General features: G+C 44.2%; 1 protein-coding gene across 7 annotated transcripts in view; it reads right to left on the reverse strand.

Annotated features, from left to right (window-relative positions):
• The window catches only part of ARNT2 (aryl hydrocarbon receptor nuclear translocator 2), a 211,745-nt gene that overhangs the window by 34,367 nt on the left and 153,298 nt on the right, over window positions 1–24,080 (reverse strand). For 6 of the 7 annotated variants that reach the window (XM_061595760.1, XM_061595764.1, XM_061595759.1 and 3 more), the window contains 5 exons: window positions 22,759–22,824; window positions 21,208–21,302; window positions 4,876–4,952; window positions 2,998–3,132; window positions 1,579–1,653 (listed from right to left, as the gene is read on the reverse strand). In XM_061595760.1, coding sequence (XP_061451744.1) covers window positions 1,579–1,653; window positions 2,998–3,132; window positions 4,876–4,952; window positions 21,208–21,302; window positions 22,759–22,824 — 448 coding nt within the window. The remainder of the gene's footprint in view (window positions 1–1,578; window positions 1,654–2,997; window positions 3,133–4,875; window positions 4,953–21,207; window positions 21,303–22,758; window positions 22,825–24,080) is intronic. The other variant, XM_061595761.1, reaches the window with a different exon arrangement.

Genomic DNA, 24,080 nt, shown 5'->3' on the forward strand with positions numbered 1-24,080 from the left:
GCAATAAAACAGAAAGCATTTTCATCCTTCATATATAGCCCATTAAAATTTACCATCAGCATTTCAACTGGAAAATTTGAAGTCTAACAAGCTGAAGGCAACACATACCACTTGCTGTTAAATATGGCATGAAAAGTATCTGGAAGGTGTGGCTGGTAACACACCAAACTGCTTGGCAAAATACCTGCTGGATCAATCAGAATCAATTTGTCTTACAATGACAGGAATTCTGATTATATATATCTCTGGTGTTCTGGAAACCCGAAGCTTAGCTGGGAATCGCTTCCATATGTTTGTATGTTTCTGCTGGAGAATCTTTATGCTGCATTTGAATTCATTGCATAGAAAGCCAAAACATTCAGGAACTGTACATTTATTCTTGGTGATTTTAAGTAAACAATTGCTTAACAACCAATTATATCGTACGGGTGGTATTTTCTAAACAAGTTAATTGACAGTTTAAGTATTTTTGGTCCAGTCCAAATTGGCAGGAAAACACCCACTGTCTCCTGCGATGAGAGCTGAGCTAACACTGCATATATTTTAAAATCTTGCCTTTTAAAAATTTGGTTAACAGGCTCAACTATGGTTGGTAGCAATCAGGGACAGTGACTCCTTCATGGTGGTTCCGAAGCAATGGAACTCTTTCTGTAGGGAAGCCCACCTAGCTCCTTCCCTGATGGCCTTAAGGCAGGTGTGGGGAACCTTTGGCCCTTGAGATGTTGCTGAACGACAGCTCCCACCATCCCATACTTGCTGGGGTTGATGGGAATTGCTGTTTAACAACATCTGGAGGGCCAAAGGTTCCCCACACCAGCCTTAAGGGTTATTCTGCCTGTTCTTTTTGACAGAGGTGAGGAACCTGTAGCCCTCCAGATGTTGTTGGACTTCAACTCCCATCAGGCCCAGCCAGCATGTCCAATGGTCAGGGATGATGAGAGCTGTAGTCATAGTCCAACAATATCTTGAAGGTCAGATCCTTGGTCTATTTGCAACTGTTTGCTGCTTTTACCGTTTCTGCTCTTGGATTTCATTTCTTTTAGAAAATGTCTAATGGAACACATCACATGTTGGCAGACCTACACTGTGGCTTGGCATGATGTGAACTGGCCCAATGGTGTGCAGAAGGTCCCTGGTTCAACTCTTGGCATTTCCTGGTAGGGCTAGGGGACAGTCCTACCTACAATCCTGGACAGTCTTTGCCAGTCAGTGTGGGCAATACTAAGCTAGATGAACCAATGGTCTGACATGGTAGAAGGCGGCTTCCTATATTCCACTTGTGCAATGGCTATTTAAGGTAGTAATCCATAACCCACTTAGATGTTCATAAAATTTAGTGTAATGGGATTCATGAGTGAGGGTGTTTGAGGATTTTAGCATTAACACAGAGAGCCTGTGTTACCTAATACGCTACTTGTTTTTATATTATAAATAAGGATTATATATTTGCCTGTCAGTATTATATCTACACATTAATATATCTATAATGTATCTATACATTTGGATAGCATCACTTAACAGTGTGAGTGTTCAAATGCAGGATGGGGAATGAGGCTGAGTTTCTAAGTAGACTGTTACCTGCTGGAAGCTCTCTCTCAAATGGCTTTGATCTTCTGGATGGCAGAATTCTAAAATGTCTTTTCCCAAAAGGTCCTAGCAAACCATTCACAAAGGAGAAAAACAACGAAGTAAAAATTACAAAGCAGTTTCCAAATTCTACAGGGCATTGGAGACCCAGTTTGGATATGCCTCAATATCAGTACAGCTTTCTTTTTTTAAAAGAAGACAAAATGCAGCAGCCACTCTAAGTAGGATTTGCTTTTGTTCTGCTGCTCCTAGCCTCAAAACATATCCAGTGAATAGTACTGTTACATTTATTGCCCACCTTTCTTCCAAGGAGCACCCCCCCTCCCATTTTCTCCTTAGAACAATCCAGTGAGGTATGTTAGGCTGTGTGAAAGTAACTGACTCAAAGTCATCCAGTGAGTTTCATGAGTGAGTTAGGATTTGAACTCTGTGATCTCGCAGGTCCTAGTCTGATACTCTAACTACTATGCCACACTGGCTCTGTTCTGCAGTAAGCTGTATCGGGGTGTTGCTAGGTACTTAAAAGACTCAAGCTACAGGCCCAGGATACAAATCTGCATAAATCTTCAGTATATTAATTTATATATATAGATGCCTCTGGGAAAAGATGGTGGGTGGCTGATGTCTCATCAGCACTGTGCTCTACAATGCACCCAGGCACCCTAAAGCAGATTTTAAAAAAAAGTTTTAAAAGGGGGTCGGGAGGCAGGAGTTTTAGGCTCACTGTAAAAGACCCAAGGCTGAGGCCCCCAGGTCATTCCTCAATAGCACCCCTGAGCTGCATTAGGATCAGAGCCTTAAATGTGAAAGCTAATATATGCAATTGAGAAAGTGGATAGAGAAAGGTTTTTCTCTCTGTCTCGTAAACTTGGGGGCATCCAATGAAGCTGAATGTTGGAAGATTCAGGACAGACAAAAAGAAGTACTTCTTAAAAGAGGATTAGACAAATTAATGGAGGATCAGGCTATCAGTGGCTATGTTCAACCTTCCTTATTATGCTACTGAATGTCAGTTGCTGGAAACTGCAGGAAGGGAGAGTGGTGGTGTACTCAGCTTCTTCTTGTGGACATCTGGTTAGCCGCTGTGAGAACAGGCTGTTGGACTAGATGGGCCACTGGCCTGTTTCAGCAGGCTGTTCTTATGTTCTTAATGGCATTAAGTAGAGGGAAAAAAAATCTCTTGGAGCAACTGATAGTCTTAAGGATGCAATCCTACACACGCTTACACGCAAGCCCCATTTATCTCTATGGGACTTACTTTTGAATAAAAATGCATATAATTGCACTTGTTATCGACTTGTAGGCTTTTAATTTCCCCCCCATGCCCTTTTAGAACCAGATACTCTCTTCTTTAGCCATGCTCTTTCTTAAGTCAAAGAAATATGGGGACAAATTATCTTCCGTAAAGACCTGTGGCTGGTAGCCAATAACGCTGATGCATCTTGGATCCACAAAGGTGATGATTCCATCAGAGTTGTGTCTTGATAAGAATTCCGTGGGGACAGACATTCCATTCATGTCCATGCACACTGGAGAACTGGTAACCTGGAGAAAACAGTTAGGAATGCTCAACTTCAGGGAAAGAGGAAAAGATAACCCAACTGAGTCTGCTTTATGCCTACAATGAAACCTGTTGAGATATTGCCCACTTTCTAAAAGTTCATTCCAGCCATACAAAAGCCACAGATGTTTACACACATACAAACCCCTCCATCCAGGAAAGCAAGAGGCATCATTACAGTTCAAGGACACACTCCAGCCAGGCAAAAACATTCAAGGAAGACATGGAGCAGGGCCAGAAAGGGGTCTGGCCTAGTGACAGGGGGGATAGCTTGGAGAGGGGTTTGATCTAAGGAGAGTTCCAAGGCCCAGATAGAGCCACAGCCAGTCAGTGCAGATAACACTGAACTAGATAGATCAATGGCCTGACTCAGCAAAAGGCAGATCACTGTATTCCTTCTACACAACTGTATGCTAGCCACATTTTATGTGGAAGCACCAGTATAACACCACTTCCACACATGTAGCAATTTGTAATGCGTGGAACTGCCTTCCAGGATCCAGGATTGGCTGGAGCGACCAATTTTGCATCATCAACGGCAAGCCCATGACTGCTGCAACGCAACATGTGTAAAAGTCATTGCTATCAAACAAACTGGATTGAGGGTCAAAGTATTTATTTATTTATGTTACATTTATGTCCCACCTTTCCTCCAAGGGGCTCATGGGGGTGTACATGGTTCTCACCTTCCACATGTTATCCTCACAACAACCCTGTGAGGTAAATTAGGCTGAGAGACCTTGACCAAGGTCACTCAGTGAGCTTCATGGCTGAGTAGGGATTTCAACCCTGGTCTCCCAAGATCCCAGTCCAACACTCTAATCAGAGCACCACACTGGCTCTCTGCAAGTTTCTACTGGGCACTGTTGGATTTCTACAGCCATCTCTTCCCGGAGCTGCTCCGCCTTCCTCCTTTGCCGTCTCCGAGAGGCCTCTGAGGGAACAAGTGATAGTAGGTCCAAAGCCTCATGGGCTGGTGTTTTCTTCTCAGTTGGAGACAGCTAGGTGTGAACCGCCAGAGGAATAACCAACCTCTGCTAAGCTGGTCCAATGCGAGGGATATGAAAGCGAAACGTGAAAGGGAAAAGAGCTGCCGCCCCGTCTTTCTCCCGTAGGCTGCTCTCCTGTACCTGTACGCTGCATGACAGGCACAGCCCAAGAGGTGAGGCTTTACCGGGAAGCGCCCCTGCAGCTGCTGCCATCCTACCATCTGGCCTTCGTCCACTTCACCCTGGTATCGGTTGTGCTCACACCCCAGCGCCTCCAGCTTCTTCGAGAAGAACTTCCCTATTCGTTTCGATTTCGAGGGGCTTGTTTCCCCGCCCTCCTCCCTGCTGGAGCTGCTGGACATTAAGATCAGGGGTGTGTGTGTTGCTTTTGGGCTTGCAAACGGACTATCACCCACACCAGTTTCTATGCCAGTGTAGGAAGACTTAACACCAGGAGCTCCATCTGAGGACACACCTTCAGACCACACAGGCGAGAAGCCCTATCATTGAAACTGTTGGCCTCTACCTTATTGTTTTAGATCTATTGTTTAGTCTCTTGTTGTTCTGATGTTTTTGCTTTGTACGTCGCTCAGAGTGGCTGGGTAACCAGCCAGATGGGCGACTAATAAATCGAATAAATAAATAAATCTGCTGAAGGCCTATTGCCCAAATCCTAGTTGGGATTTTATATGAAGTTCAACAGTCCACAGCATTCAATTTACAGAAACCAGTACTTACCTGAAGCCTCCCTATTGCCACCAAGCAATATTTGCTGCCTTGTCCCACCTCAGCATCTTCTTCTGGTATTGTCATTCCTAAAAATATCAACAACATAATTCCACTGTTATATCATATATTTTTTACATTTACACCCTGTCTTTCCTCCATGGAGCAAAGGGCAGCATCACACATGGATCCCAGCCCCTCGTTTTCCTTCACACCAACCCCCCAAGTAGTAGGGTAGTGAAGGGGAGCCCAACTTTGAGACTTTTTTCAGACTATGAAGTCATTGACTAGAGCAGCAGAGTAGCTAACAGACCCTCCTTGCAATGGCATGCGAATGAGGTGATAGAGGCTTTCAAGGTTTATCCTTGTTTGTTTCAGATTAGCATAGCGAAAACAGGAGAATGAGGAGGATAAGCAAGCACAGTTGGATACTTCTTTCCTTTTCTTGGATGGGGCTCCTACTTCATGCTAGTAGTATTACCTTTGCAACATTTGTTTGCATTTTTTAATTAAAAGAGCTTAAGATCTTTTGTTAGAGCTCAATGTGTTTTACAAGGTGTACCAATGTGGTCAGAAGTAAGCGCCACTGAGTTCAGTGGAGATTACTCCTAGTCGTTTCCGACTCTTAGGGTGACGTCTTGCGACATTTACTAGGCAGACCGTATATATGGGGTGGGATTGCCAGTTCCTTCCCCGGCCTTTCTTTACCCCCCAGCACGGATGGATGGAAGGCAGAGTGGACCCCGACCCCTTTTACCGGAGATTCGACTTCCTCCTTCCGTTGGAATTGAACTCCGGCCATGAGCAGAGTTTTCGGCTGCATTACTGCCGCTTACCACTCTGCGCCACGGAGGATTACTCCTAGGAAGCATTTATGTATCACACTTGCTTAATCAGGGCAGTTGTAAAACAAGACCTCTGTATTTTCTAACAAAAACAAATCATCAATATATTTTGGATGTTCCATATACTGGAAAGGAAACAGCAAACTGAAAAAACATGTGGGTGTTTCATTATGCTTTCTGCGTTTTCAACGTTTTAAATGGGATTTAATGTTCTAAACATGAAAATAACAGAAAGGCATTTCAGCATACTATTTTTGGTGCCTCGGGGTTGCACAAATAGTGATGTTAGGTACATTATCTACCCACTAGTTTTTAAAATCTTTAAGTAATCAGATTACCCAAACTGTGTTTTGGGGCCATAAACTTCCTACAAATGCATGAGTGATTTTAAGATATTTAAAGCTCAATTCCCTAGAGTTTCTTGGATTTATGTCACGCAAAAGTGAAGAATTGCTCAAAATATATTTTGACATATTAGCCAAGTTGACTGGAAAGTGAACCAGTATTTTAAAAAGAAATTCAATTCAAAATATTTTAATCCCTATATGGGCAGGGTGGTGTGTGTGTGAGTGTGTGTGAGAGAGAGGGGAGGGAGAGGGAGACAGACAGACAGACAGAGACAGAAAGAGCTCTGGCTCTAGGATTTTGGGGACCTGCAGACACAACACCTTTGTACCCTCCTCACCTGGAAAAAGCAGACCATACAAACAGAATTCTCTTGCATCTGAAGTTTTGAATATTCTGTGCAAAGTGGAAATGATAGCACTGTTAGGATGGTGGACCCTCTTGCTGGCCATGGGGCCCTGGCAAATGCCCACTGTTCCCCTTCATCACCAGGTAACAACATAAGGTCAGTACATTGGCACATTTACTGTGGGTGGAGCTGGTTGAGAAGAGGGCCTGTTACAACAGGAGCTCTTCACTGAAGTAGGTTTTCTTCCCCACCAGGTAATAAAATAAAAGTTAACAACCATCAAGTCCTGCTTGTGGGTTTCCCATAGGCCTCTGATTAAGCACTGTGAGATCAGGATGTTGGACTAGGTGGCCCTTTGGCTGGATCCAGCAAGGCTCTCCTTACATTGTTATAAAGCTAGCACCTTGGCAAGGGCATGAGCCTTTAGCATGAGCCGAAGGGCTCTTGGCCTTTGACTCTTAGCCTGTTGCCTGCATCCTGAGGTGTAGCAGCTTGGCAGCTAAAGAGACTTTCCATTTTCCCTACACATAGGAGCAGCCAGCAAGTACTTGGGGGACTGTACTTGCCTTGAAATCATGGGGTAAGATGTTGGACCCTTTTCTTTTGCAGTTTTGAAATCAGTGGTTAAAATCAGTGCCGTTTTGAAAGATTCAGTCTGGCATCTTGATTCAAAATGGCATCCAACTGTATCCAAATAGAGACGAAAACCTGCTGCTTTGATCTCAGGAACCATCATGCAAAATTTGGTTATGATATTCTAAGAATTGTGTCCAAATGCATAGTGAACAGACAAACAACTTTCCATAATATATAGCAGAAGAGACACAATGTGAAGGGGAAAAGGGATGGGGAGGAAAAAGGAAAACTCAGGCTGCCGTTCTTCATAGTTGTTTTCTGACCAGTGGAACGGGCACTGAGGGAGGCACTTGTGGAAGAGAAGGAGCCAAATGTGAGCCCATGGTTTAGCATAGTGGTTAGTTTGCAGAGCCAGTGTGGTGTGACGATTGGTGCTACTGATTCTCCTGCTGCTTCAGCACTATTCTCACCATCACCACCACGGCATTAGCGCTGCTGTCACCTTCCTGGATTAGCCACATGTATGCTTCCAGCCAGTGAAGGTGTTATGTAGTGAAGAGGATGACATCACTACACCACACCACCAATCAAATCTAGCTAGATGATGAAATCACTGAGGGGAAATGAAGTCAACCAGAAAGAGAGAGAGCAATGCAAATGAACAGGCAGGCACTTTCAAAAGCAGTGTGCCAAGTCCATGATCTACCATAAACAAAAAGCAACGTAAATAAATGTCCAAAATTAAAACCTAGCTGAGAAATGAGATTCTTGACAGATGGAGCATTGGCAACGAAAAAGGTGTAGATTCGAGTTTCTTTAAATGAAAGATACCGTTAAAGCTACACACACCAACATTGGAAAATTTATTAGCTGTGCTATCCCACCAAATAAACAAGTTGTAAGACAGAGAGCAATTGGTCTGGATTAATCAGTCGATGATTTGCTAACTCTTTTAGAGGAGATATATGCCAAACAATTAATCTAATCACGACTCAGGTACTATTATTGGTAGGAGTCCATTGTTTATATTTCTGTCTTGGATAGAAAGCCTTTTCTTCTCATTGATAAATGCAAAAAGTCATTTTTGTGCATTAACATGGATTTTTGGAGGATTACCACTTTCATAGCATTACATATAAATTCTGCATGCATAGATATAAGCTTACAGCAGAAACTGGTCCATTGTTTCATACTGGAAACAGGGGTGAACCTGAATGTACACCCTCTCAATTCACAGCACCGTTTGCCAGTGGTAAAGGTGTGTGTGTGTGTGTGTGGGCATTTTGTATATTGCGTGATGGCAAAATCTGTTGCCACTGTGGAAGTGGGCTTACCATGGAGGCACGGCTAGTGGGTAGCAGCAGACTTGCTCTTTCCCTTATGTGTCCCAGACTCAATGTTGGAGAAAAAAAATGGAAACTGCTACAAAAAATGGTGGCCAAGAAACCAAGGGGAAAGCTCTGCTACTGCCCAAGGGCCACATTCTCTTCTGGGAGTCATGTGCCAATGGTGGCCGGGGACAGAGGCAAAATGTACAGTAGGCTAGTTTCAACATACACACTCCATCCACCAACCAGGCAAGCAAGAAGCATTATCAGGGTTGAAGGACACATTCCAGATGGAAAAATGCTTGGGGTGTGAAGCAGGGCCAGTAAGAGGTATGGCCTGGGAAGAGTTCTGAGGGCCAGAAGAAAGGCCTTGAGGCTGCATTCGGCCCCCATGCCTGAGCTTTCCCACCTTGGCTAAGGGCAATTTCCCCACATGATGGTGATGAATTTCAAACATGAATTTCAAACTCCCCAAAATAAACAAAACAATCCATTCTGAGGGTCCATTTCATTTCCCCTTGCCAAAATTTTAATTTTGGAGATATCTGTCCAAGCCCTAGTTGGAAGAAAAGCAGTAGGAGGAGGACGAACCAGCATAATGGCCCAGAGACTAAAGCTATATAAACATTTAAAATAAATAAATGCTTTTAGAAATATGTTTATACTTTTCTGTGGTGGTTTGATGCATTGATGTTCGGAGATATTGTTGTTTTAATATATTTGATAAACTGCCCCCTGGAATTTGATAAGAAAGGGTGGTATATAAAGGCATACTTCAAATAAATAGATAATAAAAACAAAAGCAGTGAACAAGGAAGTCCCGGTTTTCAAATTGTGCCTCTGCCACAGGGTGGCCATGTGTCTAACTATACAGAGGACGATCCTCTGTTTGAAGGGTTGTCAGTCCACTATATGAATGGTTGTCTGGTTCAAGTCCAATTTAAAGATAAAGAACCAAAAGGAGGGAGATCCAGGTGGGGGGGGGGGCTTTGAAGTTGCCCATCAACAGTGAGCAGCTCCTGGACAACAGAATGAGCAGGCACACAGTCTTCCCCACTATGGGGTGATGCAATTTGTTTCGACTTAAATGATAGGAATTATTTCTAAATGTGCATTTATATGTATGCATTGGCACTGTTGAGCCCAGGCCCTCTCATGAGGAGCAGGGAGGTGGAAGGCATGAGTTTCAGGTGCCACAGCAGTTAGAAAGCATGGACGTTCCACTTTGAGTAGTCAAATGCTGGAGACAACAAGCTGTATAGGAGTAAGGATATCCTAACAACTCTCGGCACCCTTAATAAACTCCAGTGCCTAGGATTCTTTGGGGCAAGCCGTGACTGCTTAAAGTGGTATGATACTGCTTTGAATGTACAGTGCAGATAGAGCCTAAAAGGAAATATGGGTTTTTATTTTATTGACACTTGGGCCTATTGTGGGTCTTTCTGCATGCAACGTGCACTGGGGAACTGTCTTGACGAGAACGCTTGGCTTTGATTTAACACTTATAAAACTTCCTACACACACACAAACTCTACAGTCTCTCTCTCTCTCTCAAACAAATATTTTCCATCAATTGTTATGCGATGAATAAAACCGATTAGGAAAAAACATCATATGGACTGCATAAAAATTCATTTCCTCCTCAGAAATATGAGATGCCTTAACTGAAAGCGGGAGCAAAAGGGGAAGACAAAACCTTTTAAAAATTAAATTTAGAACTAAAAATATCGAGGGGCAGTGTGGGGGTATTTCATTTCTGTATTTCATGGGCAGGGTTAATGTAACACTTTATACGCACTTGTGATGCCCAGCCAGCCAGCTAGCAGACAAAGCAAATGGATGATCAAAGGTTTGAGCAAAGAACTCATTTCAAGCAAGGCGTCCCTTCCTACTCATAGCCCAGTACTGAATTTCTCTGTTTACTATAACATATTATGCATAATAGCCTGCTAAAGTGAAATCGCTGGATAACAGAGGATAGGTTTTCATGAAGCAATTTTGAACATTTCCCTTTTGGGGTCTAGAATTAACACTTGTTTGAGTTTACTTTATATGGTGATGTTTTTTGGGGAAGGACGCTTGCTACATTCAGATAGAAAGACAGCCCTGTCCAAATAAACATACTGGAGTTCCTTGGCAACCAAGTCAATCATTGAGCCTCAGCATGCTGCAAAGATTCTGGGGCATGCATTTTTATCCCACTCTCCTTCCAAGAAATTCAAGGAGGGATATGTAGTCTTCTTTCCCATTTTATCCTCATAAAAGCCCTGTAAGGGAGGTTAGGATGAGAGAAAGGCCCAAGGTCACCTCATGAGCTTCAAAAGGAAAGTGGAGATTTGAACCCAGGTCTCCCAGTCCTCCTGCACAACTCTCAACCAGGAGTAGCCAACATGGGTAGTGCCTTCCAGATGTTGTTGGACTCTAACGCCTATCAACCCCTGCTAGCATAGCCAATGTTCACGCATGACAGGAGTTAAGAGTCCAACAACATATGGAGGGCAGTATGTTTGCTATCCCTGCTCATTACACCAAAGTGACCATTGTTCTAGGCCCCACACTCTATTCTAGGTGGCATGCACTGTCACTCCAAATGAAGCTCATGGATGACCTCTTTAAATTACAAGGTTACGCCAGCCTAGATACATGCTACACGCCCTTGCAGTGCCTATTAGAAATGGTGAAGGAACAGCCTTTCAAGGGAATCCAAAACTGATCTTCTTATCAGAGCAACTCCTGATAAACTTCTAAGGAATGTTAGGAACACAATTTTTAAAACCACTGCCATAGAGCAATGAGACCCATTACAAAATCTTAAGTAAGATTTTAAATTTTGTGTAAACCGCCTTAGAGGTTTTCTGACAATCAAGTTGAATATACATTTTGTTAAATAAAATAAATAAAAATAAAATTATCCCATAGCCTTGTATATCAGGCCTGGTCAGACAACAGTAGGTTAGAGGCAGAATCGACTAATTCTAGCTTTGTTCTTATCCCCCTCCATGCTGGGTTGTACAGTGGCAACGCTGAGGCTAAGAGGCAGAAAGTTGGGCTTGATGTGAGTAAGAAGGCAGGCAGGTGGGGGCCGGTGGAGGGCAGACTGAAGGTGGTGGGGCAGTGCCCTAATGGGCCAGACTAGACTGACTGACTGGGCCGTGTGTCCCCAAACCACAATTCCCAAAATTCCTTATACGAACTTGAAACATTTGTGGCCTATTCTCAAGAGAGGGGATCACGGAGGCTGAAGTAATTATCATGAGGTAGTTCTGGAAAGGAGTTGACACTCTGCAACTCCTTCCACTCATGAGGAAGAGTTCAAGGCACATGCCAACCCGTTTTCTCAAAACTGAGAGGGAATAAAAGCAACCCTTCCTTTCATAATGACCTCCAGACAAAAAGAGGTGAAAAACTGTGAAATTAGGTCATATGTTTGCTCATTAGAACAAGCAGCCTTGTGACTCTGATCTCAGGCAAATTCAGCAGGGGAGCGGGGGGGGGAATGCTGCTAAGGGTACTTTGCTGGGGGAAAAAAACATGTTTTCTTCTTTGTTCCCTGAACCTCTTATTAGCTGCCTCCTATATTGTTGGGCAGCAGAGTGTGTAGCTAGCAGAATCTGAGGCAAAAGTCTGGTTTCATTTAAGCTTTGAGACATCTGTTTGGTACTATATAAATAAGCAGCATAGGACCTTGAGGAATGTTTGGCAGGAAAAAACCTAAATATATATATATATATATATATATATATATATAGACAGATACGGGGATAGAGTGAGGGTTAGTCTCTGAGGGATCAACACCAGATCTGGACATAAGCAAGTACACCAGTCATGAAAGGTCAGCTCAGTTTGGTCTCCAAGGCAGAGTCTAGATTTGTGGGGGCCCAGGGCACAGTGTCATCTGGTGGGCCCCCTCTACATCATACCCCCTCCACCAGAAGTCCTAGTAGCACCCTGCGGAAGAGTGTCAGGTCCCTTGGTGAGTCACTATTTCAATTCTTTACAGTGTCTTGCAGCATCCCTGATATAGCATTGTGGGAATGGTAACCCTAAAGGCCTCCATCTTAATGTCCCACTATGCTACACCAAGGCACTCCAGGGTATTCTGGGAAATTAAAGTCACCAGTCGGTACTCACCAGAGCCCCGGAAAAGGAGAGGGTGGAGTAGGCATCAGCCCTGGCAGACATAGTAAATGAAGTGGTAGAATGCTGAGATGGCAGATGCAGAATGAACAGGATAGTTTCAGACTGCAGGTGGGGAGAACCACATATCTGACTGCTCATCTATGCTTTAAAAAACTCTTTGGCTTGGATCCTACGATAAGCAAGTTAGTGGAAGCGATGTTTCCTGCTCCCTTCTTAAGTATTGCTCAGTATTGCCCACACTTACTGGCATTAACTCTGTGGGGTTTCAGGAAGGGTTTTCCCCCCAGCCCTACCGGAGATGCTGGGGATTGAACCTGAGACTTCATGCCTGAAAAGCATATGCTTTGTCACTGAGCGACAACATCGGGCGGAGCAATCCAAATGTAGGGGAAGCTGGCAGAAGGGGGGCCAATGGAAAGCTCCACGGGATCCTTGTCCTGCTCGGTAGCCGCCAGCCCAGTTAAACGCCGGCTTCATTGGCGCACTAATCAGCCAGAAAGTGCCGGCTCCCACGACCAGGCCTCCTGGGGAGTATGCACTACCTGTATGCTACAATGGAAATTATCTTACTGCCCCAGCCTTTTGGTTGGTGGTGTTTCCAGGTAGAGTAGGACTCGGGAGAGGGCTCTGAATGCGAGGAGGATGTCGTGTAAGTCCCCCACCACCACCACACCCCTGGAATGTTCCATTTTGAGGGTTCCACCGGCCCTCTGTCCGCGGGGCTGGCCCCTGGCACCATCAGCAGGCTCCTGGTGGTGCCATGGTTCAGCTGCAGTGGAGGGCTGCTGCCAGCAGAGGCCAGCGGAGGATGGCGCAGCTGGGAGCCTGCCGGCACAGCCAGGGATCTGCGGCATCCAACTCACCCCAGCCTGGCGGAAAGGTGAGTTGGATGGCACCCTAAGGCAGGGAAAAAATCAAAATCAGACTCTTGCTCAGTACAGTGACCGGCAGCAGCTCTCCATGGTTTCAGACAGGAGTATTTTCCAGCCCTCCCTAGAAATGCCAGGGACTAAACCAGGGACCTCTTGCCTGTAGTCAATTTGGAGGGGCCATGTCCTAACCCTGGATTTATTTCTTTAACTTCTATGACACTGTTCAAAATATTCTATCTTTCCAAGGCAGCTTACACTTGCATTTAGTATCATCATCCACTCAAAGGAATATCCAAGTATAGACACTTGCCGCATAATGTTTTTACACAGCCTATTTTAAAAGTGTAATTTCTCAACAACGTAAGTCAGAATATTTGTACATCTAATCCTGTATTGTCTACTCTGACTGGCAGTAGCTCTCCAGGGTCTCTGGCAGAGGATGTTTCCCATCACCTGCTACCTGGTCCTTTTAAAATGGAGACACTAGAGTTTGAATCTGTGACCATACCATGTGCTCTACCACTGCACTGTGGCCCTGGATATCTGCTTTGCATGCAGAAGGTCCCCAGTTCAATCCCCAGCATCTCCAGATAGGGCTGGGAAAAATTCTGGAGAGCTCCTGCCAGGCAATGTAGACAATACTGAGCTAGACGAAGCAATGATCTGACTTGGTATAAGGCAGCTTCCTATGTTCCGATAACAGTTTGCAAGGTATGCAAAAAGAAAACATTTTACATTAACTGCTTACGTTTAATATCTTTGAGATAACACTGCACATATTTAGCTTCCAAGAACAGTAGCAATTGGAAGTAAGCTATTCAAAAAAGAGGGGCTTGAATTCCTCAGTTTCCTGGTGTAAATCCAAAGAAAAGCAAAGTGATGAGGCCGTGGCGCGCCTGCTTTCAAGGTTACTGGCTTCAGCACTCAGAACAGGTTGTTCTAAAGGCTCCCTCGAAGCAGGCCAAAGCCAGCTGTTTGCTGCTCCCGATATATGACCTCAACAGCTGCAATTTCATTACAAGACAGAAGAATGTGAACAAATTTAATTTCTCTCTGTACCTAACATTATTTCGCATGCTATAGAGAGATTCACACATGTCTCCACAGGAGATGGTCTCACTCTTGCTAAAAGCTACACAGCCAAGAGCCAGCTTCCTCCTCCTGAGCAATTTATGGCAAGAGTGGGAAACCTCAGGCCCAGTAGCCAAATGTGGCACCTCCATCTGGCCTTGGGACTCTCCCCAGAGCACACCTCTTCCCCAGCTACACCCTCTCCCCAGACCACACATCTCATGCTTCACAACCTCCTTGAGTATTTTTCCCTGGATGGAATATGTCCTTGAACTACTCTGATAATGTCTTTTGCCGCCTGGATGGAGGACAGACACACGGGGGGGGGAACTAGTCTACTGTACAAAGACAAAAACTGCAATCCTTGCTCTGCCCACTTTTGCCTCTAGCTTGCTCACCACTGGCATGTGGCCCCCAGAATGTTGCCCAGAAAGGAATGAGGTCCTCAGGCTGAAAAAGGCTCCCCACCCCTGATTTATGGGAACATCAACGGTCCACATGATAATCTCTGGTATACAACAAGGCAAAGCATGGTGTAAAGATGTAAAGTCCAGCCCTGTTTTGTGCAACTTTCAGCCTGAGGAAGCGTTCTGGAGAACTCGACAGCTTGCTTTGTGACATTTTAGTTGGTCCTAATAATGATATCGCCTGGCTGTATAGTTTGGAATAACAGAAATTCTCATCCATTTAATACTAAAGCCAGATATAGGGCTAATGAAAGTACCAAATGCCCCGTCTTCCTGGAAGTTCTTCCTTCTGGTGTAGTTGGTCCATTCAACAGGCTGAATCGAAAATGGCTGAGATCCATCAAAGCACAGGAATAGCACTCCATACATGTTTAGTGGCATCCATGTGTGCCTTACCGATTTACCAGCAAAATGCGTATCAGATGATTAGAATGTGTTGGGAGTGACTATAATGGTTATCCTTCACCTGCACATACCCACATTCATTCCTGAGACCCAGCTCTCAGGTCTGTTAAGCATGGAAAGCCTTTGTTCAAGACCTGTTGGTTGCTAGGCATGCAAATAGGTCTGAGAGGAGGGTATGTGGGGTAATAGCAATAGGTGTCATAAAGGCCCCAAAGCCTCCCTAAAGAAATGAAAAGCAGAATTCCCCAATGAAGTTACTAGAGAAAAGGGGCATTTGGGAGGCTGTCCCCAAGGCAAAAGCCTGCATGTTTCTTGTTAGCTGTCCCTTCATTTCAGCTTTCCAGCCATACACACCGTCAGCAAAATGGTCCAGAGGGATAAGGGTGGACAGAGAGGTATGATACATTTCTACTGAAGATTTTTCTTGGCTGCTGTTTAAATGGCATAGCTGCCTGATATCTTTTCAAGTAAAATGTCAGCACTTGCTCCCAGCTCTACTCTCCTACACCAGAGGTGGGAGTATCCTTATGATAACCAGGCACGGCTACACCCTATCTGGCCTGACTCCAACCCACCAGTAACTTGACTGAAGGAAATGGGATGGGGCTGTTGACAGATGGTCAACACTTGCACTTATTGCTTGCTGGCTAAACTTTAGGCTGCTACTGTGGATTTAACCTTGGGTTTATATTCAGATTCCTGCTTGTTCCTTTTGACTACGAGATGCTTTGGACTAGGCTGGCTTTTGAGGATTTGGTTTTGCTTTGTCTGACTAAGCTCCCACTACGAGATGTATCCAACTAAATACTACTCAAAGAAGACCCACTGAAATTAATGGACCTAAGTTAATCGTTGTGTTTTAATTTGTTTTTAAAATATGTGTTTTAAATTATATATTTGTTTTAATGTTTTTGATTGCTGTAAACCACCCAGAGAGCTTCGGCTATAGGGTGGTATACAAGTGCAATAAATAAATAAAATAAATAAACAAACAAATGTCTTTTAGTGTGATGGCATTTAGCCTCTGGAACTCCCTCCTGCTGCATACCAGACAAGAGCCTTCTCTATTGTCTTTTCGGTGCCCACTAAAGACATCCCTCTTTCAACAACCTTCTAAAATCTTTATCCCAGTTGCCATCTGCACTTGCTTTGCATGAAGCAGGACCTGGGATCAATCCTTGGCATCTCCAGTTAAAATGATCAGGTAGTAGGTGATAGGAAGGACCCCTGCCTGAGATTTAAGAGAGCTTCTGCCAGAATACTGGCTGGATGGACAAATAGTCTGATGTGGTATAAAGGCAGATTCCTGCGTTCCAATTATTTTGTCGCTCCTTTCTTTTAAAACCAAATTGAAATGTTTTTGCGATTTAAAATAACCCAACAACCTTGTTAAGTGCCAGCTGGAAATGCAAAGGAAGAATTCCGCCTTCCTCCCCACACTACACTTTCTGTTGCTGAAATATACACAGCTGCCATGTGATGTGAATTATGTTAATTTTGTTTAAATGGCTTCTGCAACGCCAGAAGAATGCATTGTGTGCCATGTCTATGCATGCATTTGAAACATGTACACACCATATAATAACCAACCTATCTTTACAACTGTCAGAAACACAGAAGACAATATGATGCACCAGAAATATGTACATCCATAAGTTAAAATTAACTCAAACAGCATATGGTTTTAGTGTTATGGAGCTGTGGGCATTTCCGGGGGGGGGGGGGAACCATCACCAGTGTGTGTTTGTGGTATGTTCAAACTCAGACTACAAAAGGGCAGGATAGCTCTTGTTCTGATTCATATCAGCAGCAGCTGTCAGAAGGAAGAGGAGTTCTTCAGCTCATCCAAGTGGTAAGGTCAGCCAAACCATCCCTTAGCAAGGCTGGATCTCCTCTTAGTCTCCTGTTGTTTTCCACATTTTCCCATATGAAAATATTCCCATGTCAGCTATTGAGTTACTGGTGTGTGTTTTTTGAACACTGCAATGGGCCAAGAAAAGAGAAGAAAATGCTATTCCCAGAAGCCCTCATTCAAAGTGTTTTAAAAAAAGGAATGACTTACTGCAGAAGTAGAGGATGCAATGTCTGGGCTCTATCTAAGGAGCTACTTCAGACGCAGGTAAGCCTTATGTGCATGCACTCACACACAAAAATGGCAAGTGTCCAATGGGAAAGACCAAAAAAGGAGCACTATCTCAAGAGATTGCAGAATATTGCAATTTTTACTAACGCCCAATGCGTTTCAAACAGAACAGGCCTTTCTCAGGGGCTTTGCAGTTTTCTTTATAGACAGCCCCAAAACAGCAGTTCTGGAATCACTGCAAGGCAAAATTTGCAGTGATTTCAGAACAGATGCTTTTGAGCTGTTTATAAGGCAACGTAAAAGCCCCTGAGAAAGGCCTGTTCTGGATGAAACGTGTTGGGGATTAACACTCTTCAACGTTTTATGTAGGATTTCCTTTGAACATTAGCATCTCCTTTCCCAAATGCTTTTATCGCAAGCTGCCTCTGAAACATCCCTCAGTTTCAGACTTGGTTTGCAATCAGAGATAAAATGGCTACTGTTGAAGAAACAAGGCCAACTCCAACAAGCAGCTGCTGAAGAAACAACAGCTTTGTATTTAGCTATGCTGTCTCTCTCCACAACAGACATTACAGGGTTAGCCAACATGCTGCCCCCTAGATGTTTTGGACGACAACTCCCATCAACCCTGGCTGATGAGTGTTGTAGTCCACAGCATCTGAAGGGCACCACACTGGGATATAGCTAAGCTGTATTCATCCAGGAGTAGCCAATGTGGTGCCATCCAGATGTTGTGGACTGCAAGTCCCATCAGCCCCAGCCCTCCAACCAACATGGCCAACGGTCAGGTATGATGGGAGCTGCAGTCCAAAACATCCAAAGGGCACCACATTGGCTACCCCTGAACTACTAGAATTTAAGCCTTGAAAATGGGAATGGACTGCCTTGAAGTCGATCCCGACTTATGGCAACCCTATGAATAGGGATTTCATGGTAAGCGGTACTCAGAGGGGGTTTACCATTGCCTCCCTGTGAGGCTTACTATACATTTAAATCACTCTTGTATCACGTTAACAGCCATGGCCTCCCCCCAAGAATCCTGGGAACTACAGTTTGTTAAGGGAGCTGGAAACTAGCTCCGTGCAGGGAATAGGGGTCTCCTAACAATGCTCAGCACCCTTAACAAACTACAGTTCCCAAGATTCCTTGGAGGAAGCCATGGCTGTTAAAGTGGCATAAGAGCACTTTAAATGTATGGTGTGGATGTGACCTTACCTATATCCCAATGGTCTGCATGCCCTCACCCACTCAGTATCAGTTGTGGCTGCTAGCAAGGGATGGAGGGCCAAGGCATGGCTGTGCAGCTGGATTGCCACCTTCCTTTATATGCATTACAAAGTGTTGGTCAGTGACGCAGGTTGTGAGACTCACAGACAAGGTTTTTAGCAGAGAGAGAGAAACCTGAAGCAGAAGGGTTAAGCTGTGAGAACAGAGTTCCAGACAATCAAGGTCAGAGTGGCTGGCTGAGAGTGTGATAAGGTGGGAACTGGCAGGATCTCAGAGTGTGGGGGAAGCAATGTCAATGGAGGAAGATGTCTCTAATGTCTTTGCCTAGTAAAGACTCTTACATGAAACTTGCCTGGCCTGTCTTATTCCTGTTCTAAACGGCTTTTGAATTCAAACCACGTCTGACCTACACACGCAACTCACAACAGGGGTTATGGGCCCAGATTATGAGGCGTGGTAGCGGGTTCGAGAGCTGGTGAAGTGGCGTTGTTGCAGAGAGAAACAAAGCGCAAGTAAGAGGCAAGTAAGAGTGGGCAACATGGCTGTAAATCTATTATCCGGGATGCCGATAGAGAGACTGAATGCTGTAAATTACTCCAGCTGGAAGTGGAGAATGAGAGCTGTTCTGATTAAAGAGGATTTGAACACAAAGTGTGGCAACACAAAGTACCATTGGAATGCCAGATTTTTCCGAAGAAAAACCCTACCGAACCCATCTGAAAGCTTGGCCTGGACTAAGGGTGACAGGTGCTGGGCTATACAGAGGGATGGATGAGCAGCAGGTAGCTTGCCCCTGAAAATGAATCAGAGCCCCTTGAGAGGCCCAATCCAACACCAAAGTTCGACCGGGTCATTTGACGGCCCCCGATGCATCCCATTCACCAGCCTGATTCCTTTTCCACTTTGGTGGTGTTTCAGAATTCAACTGCACTGCCTGAGGGGCACTGGTTTCCTTTAGCCACCTCCAAGCCCACTGCCTCCTTCACCTACTTGCTTGCTCCTTAAATGGGAAAAAGCAGATCCGATCCCAGCTTCGGAGTAGAACTCATTTCACCACTTGCATTAGCAGGAGTGTAGTCATCTGGGATGGTGAGGTGGTGTCATAGACCCCTTACTTTTTTGGGAGCAGGGTCCCAGCCCAGTCCCTATGTATGAGCCCATTAGCATGAAAGGGGAGTGTGTAGCCACTGAAAAGAGGGCTGATTGGCATCAATCAGAGTGAAAGGAGATGAGTCAGCCACCAAGAAGACTCTGCTCAGTAGCTAATACACAGCCTCCCCTTTCATGATTATTGGCACCTGACTGTTGTAGTGGAAGTGTGGACATGGAGATGACAGCAGCAAGGGAGATGAAAGTGGAAAAGGGGATGTGGCTGTGAGGGGGCATGGTGTGACTATCATGAAGGGACCCTGTGCTTCTGAATTTGCCACTACACTACTGGCCATTAGCATTTTCCACCAGGGACAAGGGGAACTGTAGTTCATCCCCCAGGTGGAAGGAGACACTGTAGCGTCAAGACACTGCAAGGAATCTCCAGTTTGGGAAGTAGCTTGTGAGGAGGCTTTTTCCATTCCATAAGGAGTCCCTGTACTATATTGCTTGCCTGGACCTCAAGGTAAGTCTTCCCTGTCTTGGGGACCAAGAGTTTGCATGGGCATGAGTAAACTTGGGGTAGGCTATGCTTCATACCTTGATTCTGCTTGCAGAAATCAACCAGGAACATTTCATTATTTATTTATTTATATCCCACCCTTCCTCCCAGCAGGAGACCAGGGCGGCATATTTGGTTATGGGAGCGCTTATACTCAATCTTTTCTGACATCCCGTGGGCTGGGGGCACATTTGGAAGTCTAACGAACTGTTGGGGGCACCACAAAACACCCATTTCACAGACGAGAAATTGGCAATGCTCAAAATCCCTTCCCCCAAACAGGCAAAACACCAACACAACCTCACAACAAATTAAAACACACCAAGAAAAGCCACCAAAAAGCCTTAAGTTTTGAAAAATAAAGACATTGGGAGAAGCAAGGGGCCTTTGTGGGAACCAAGGGGAATGCCTGAAGCACACTGGAGATCTTATCTCTAGCTACATGTGTAATAAATGCCATAAGTGCATCCATCCTTGCAGAGATAGCTGGTACTCATTGAGAAGATGGAGCCAAAGTTAATGACAGGCAGAGCCAACTAATTCCAGTTTTGTCCCCCATCCTCTTCCCTGCTGAGTTCCACAAGGGCAACACTGAGACCAAGGAAGAAGCAGCTAATAAAGCAGCCCCTGCATTGATTGTAAGTAAGAAGGCAGACAGGCGGGGACTGGCGTAAGGACAGAATCCCATCCCCTTATGGAGCAGTCTCTACTGGTCCTTGGCCCATCCCACCAATATGCAGCTGTGAGGCCTGCATATCTGAGTGCTCCCTCCATGTAACATATACAATCTCTGCATGCAAAAAACCTAGTATACGAAGGGAAAAAATAGGAGATGCCTTCTCCATACAGAGAGTGTCCCCCATTCTGAAGTCTTCTTGGGGCTGCAATTGTGGCCAAAAGGTACATTTCACCAAGAATGTCTGGGATGTAAGCACACAGCCCAAACCAAAAACATTTATATAAAAGTTATAAAATTATGCCTTGCCTATTTTACCTGCCGGAGGCCAGGCCTTAATATAACCGGTACAGTGGACCACAGCATATTGGGCCTCTCCTTCTTTCACTGGGCCAAGGCCATTCCTAAATGGAAAGAAATCGTTCTTGTATTAAGTCAATAAGATTATGGTGACAGAGCTAAAACACAAGGAAACACTTTAAATAAAAACCCAAGAGCACTGTAAGGCCAACCTACATGATTCTTCAAATATCTCTTCCCTGTAAGCTCTACTTTTATCAAACTTCAAATAATTTTGTATGCTCCCCAATAATGCCCATACCGATTTCTAATTTATATACCGATTGTAAAAAACGTCTACATGGTTTACAAAATTATGAGCCCAAAGTTCTCATTTGAGAAACTTTGGGTCAGCACTAGCTCACTTCAGATGTCACACTGAACCATAGTTTGCACTAACCATAGTTTAGAACCCAAAATATGATTTAAAATAACTTGTCTGCTTCCATTCTCTATCTAATTCAACCCTCTGTTCTCTAAGTTCAGTGACATCTAAAAGCAGAGCAATGGCCCTAGTGGTAGTTGTTAATTCAGGAAGCAAGCCAAACAATTAAAAAACACTACTTGCAAATCAACTTTGAACTACCATTGTTAACTTGGCTTTGTTGGCTAGTTAACAGTTAACCATGGCTTGTTAACAGAATGCTAAACCTTAAAGCTTCCTTAACTATGGCTTGACTCAATGACTGAATTGAGGCATTAGTTTAATAACCAGTATAAAAGTAGAATAAGCTCTGCATTGCAGATGGTCACCCTTCAGCTAGTGGAGGGCAATGGGGATGGCAACACAACACAAAGCTAGTGTGTTCATCTCCTCTCTCCCCAGTTCATGTGCTGATTTAACTCTGAAGATGAACACTTGAAGGGCTTATGATTAAAGTTTTATTTACCTAAGGAGGTATGCAACACATATGCGTTTTTAAAATTATGTTTCTAATTAAATATAATTAACAAAAGAAAAACACATTTAAAATTAAAGGAACACAGCCAACACGAGAAAATTCGTAGCTTTACTAGAATGCAGAGTGAAAGCATGAGATCAGTTCATTGTTTGCCATAATTCCACTCACTTGCCAGTTGTTTATTTCAATTGGTCTGTTAAAATTAAATCAAGACATTGGCACAATCATTGAATTCTTTAACCTCCATACATCAAGTAATTAACACCTTTCCTTTACCATGCAAATATGATCGCTGGCCAGCAAAAATGTAAAGTGGCCCTTATGAAATTGCTTCCTTTATCCTGAATCACAGCCCTCCTCTATGCAGCCAAATATTGGGGTGGATCCAGACTTAGTCAAACGTCAGACCAACAGAAATCAATGTGACTTAATCTAGACATGACTAACTTTAAGTCCCATTGATTTCAATGGGTCCACGCTAAGTACGACTAAATCTAAATCCACCTCAATGTCTATTCTGAAAAGCAACAACTCCCCACAGTCTCAGGTGGAGACCAAAGGACATGGATAACCAGATAAGACAGAATCATTTCAAACCAGCAAATGGAAAGACATCTACCTGTATCTTTTTCGCATGGTGGTTATTCTGTTTAGAGGCAAGTGATCCAATGGGGCATTTCCACACCTGCAAGTGAACCAGCATATAAACAAGTTCAGTAATACTTGACCGGGGGGGGGGGGGGGCGCGAAAGAGGACAAAGACATCATGTGCAGCCAGGAATCTTTTTAGGAGACTTTTTCTAACAACATTAGTCGGAATGAGAACTGTAAGCTATTTTCTTTGAAGCTCTTGCTGCTATTGTCTTTTCCTTGGCCTGTTCTCTCTCTCTCTCCCCCCCCCATCTGCCTCTGCCAATCTGGTGCCCTCCAGAATACAGTTTCCATCAGCCCCAGGCAGAATGGCTCTGCTACCTGAGGCCGAAGGGAGGTTGTTTAGAACACCTGAAGGTACCAGGCTGTCAAAGTTTGGCCCAGATGTTTTAATTACTCAAATTAGAGAGGGATGGGGAAATTCTGAACAGAAAAATCATAATTCACAAAAGAAAAAAGGGAGAGGGAACAAATCGCATGATCAGTATGCAGTCTTGTAAAAGAGTTCCTAGCCCACAATTCTTTTTTAGTAGCCCATAATCATAGTTTTACCTGCACTATGCCTGTGTTAATCATTTGTGATGTACTGAATGAAAATGAAAGAATCTTCTGATCTGCAAATGTTCTCTCTTCCGAGTGGTCACTTGGAGGTGATATATTTTATCTCCAGGTGGCTGACTATTTGGCAAGATTGACCACTAAATACAACAATTCACAGCAGCTGGTTTCCAATACTTGGGAGAGTGGGCTCTGCAAGGACTTTAAACTAGAACTGAGCCAGAATTTCTCAAAAGTCATTTTTTCTGAGAAAATTTCTTAGATTTTTCTTTTCCTCACTCCCCACCCCGAGACAAACAAGATGACTTGGCAGACTTTTCTCTGAATATTTGCCACCATTCTGTGTGTGTGTGTGTCTGGCGGCCCTTTCCTCTCCACAATACAGTGGAACAATGCCAGGGTGATGCAAAATGGTTGATGCTTCAGCCGGTTTTTTTAGCACATTTATACCCCCTTTCTTTTCATCATAGAAACCCAAGGCGGCTTGCAGTGGTGGTGGGAACACACACACACACACATATACAGACACACCTTAGGGAAAAAAGAAGCTGTGCTGCTGCTCTTGCTAACATGGAGAGCTCCATTTTTGAGACACAGTTGGAGAATTTCTCTTGCCTCTGGAGAAATCATGTGAAATGGTCCCCTCAAATTCTCTGCCTACAAATACGGTGGATAATATGAAGAGGCCATTTTCTAACTGGTGTATTTTACCTCCGAATATTTAGCTAATAT

This window comes from Rhineura floridana, chromosome 14, assembly GCF_030035675.1.
Source record: "Rhineura floridana isolate rRhiFlo1 chromosome 14, rRhiFlo1.hap2, whole genome shotgun sequence".
NCBI classification, from domain to species: domain Eukaryota; kingdom Metazoa; phylum Chordata; class Lepidosauria; order Squamata; family Rhineuridae; genus Rhineura; species Rhineura floridana.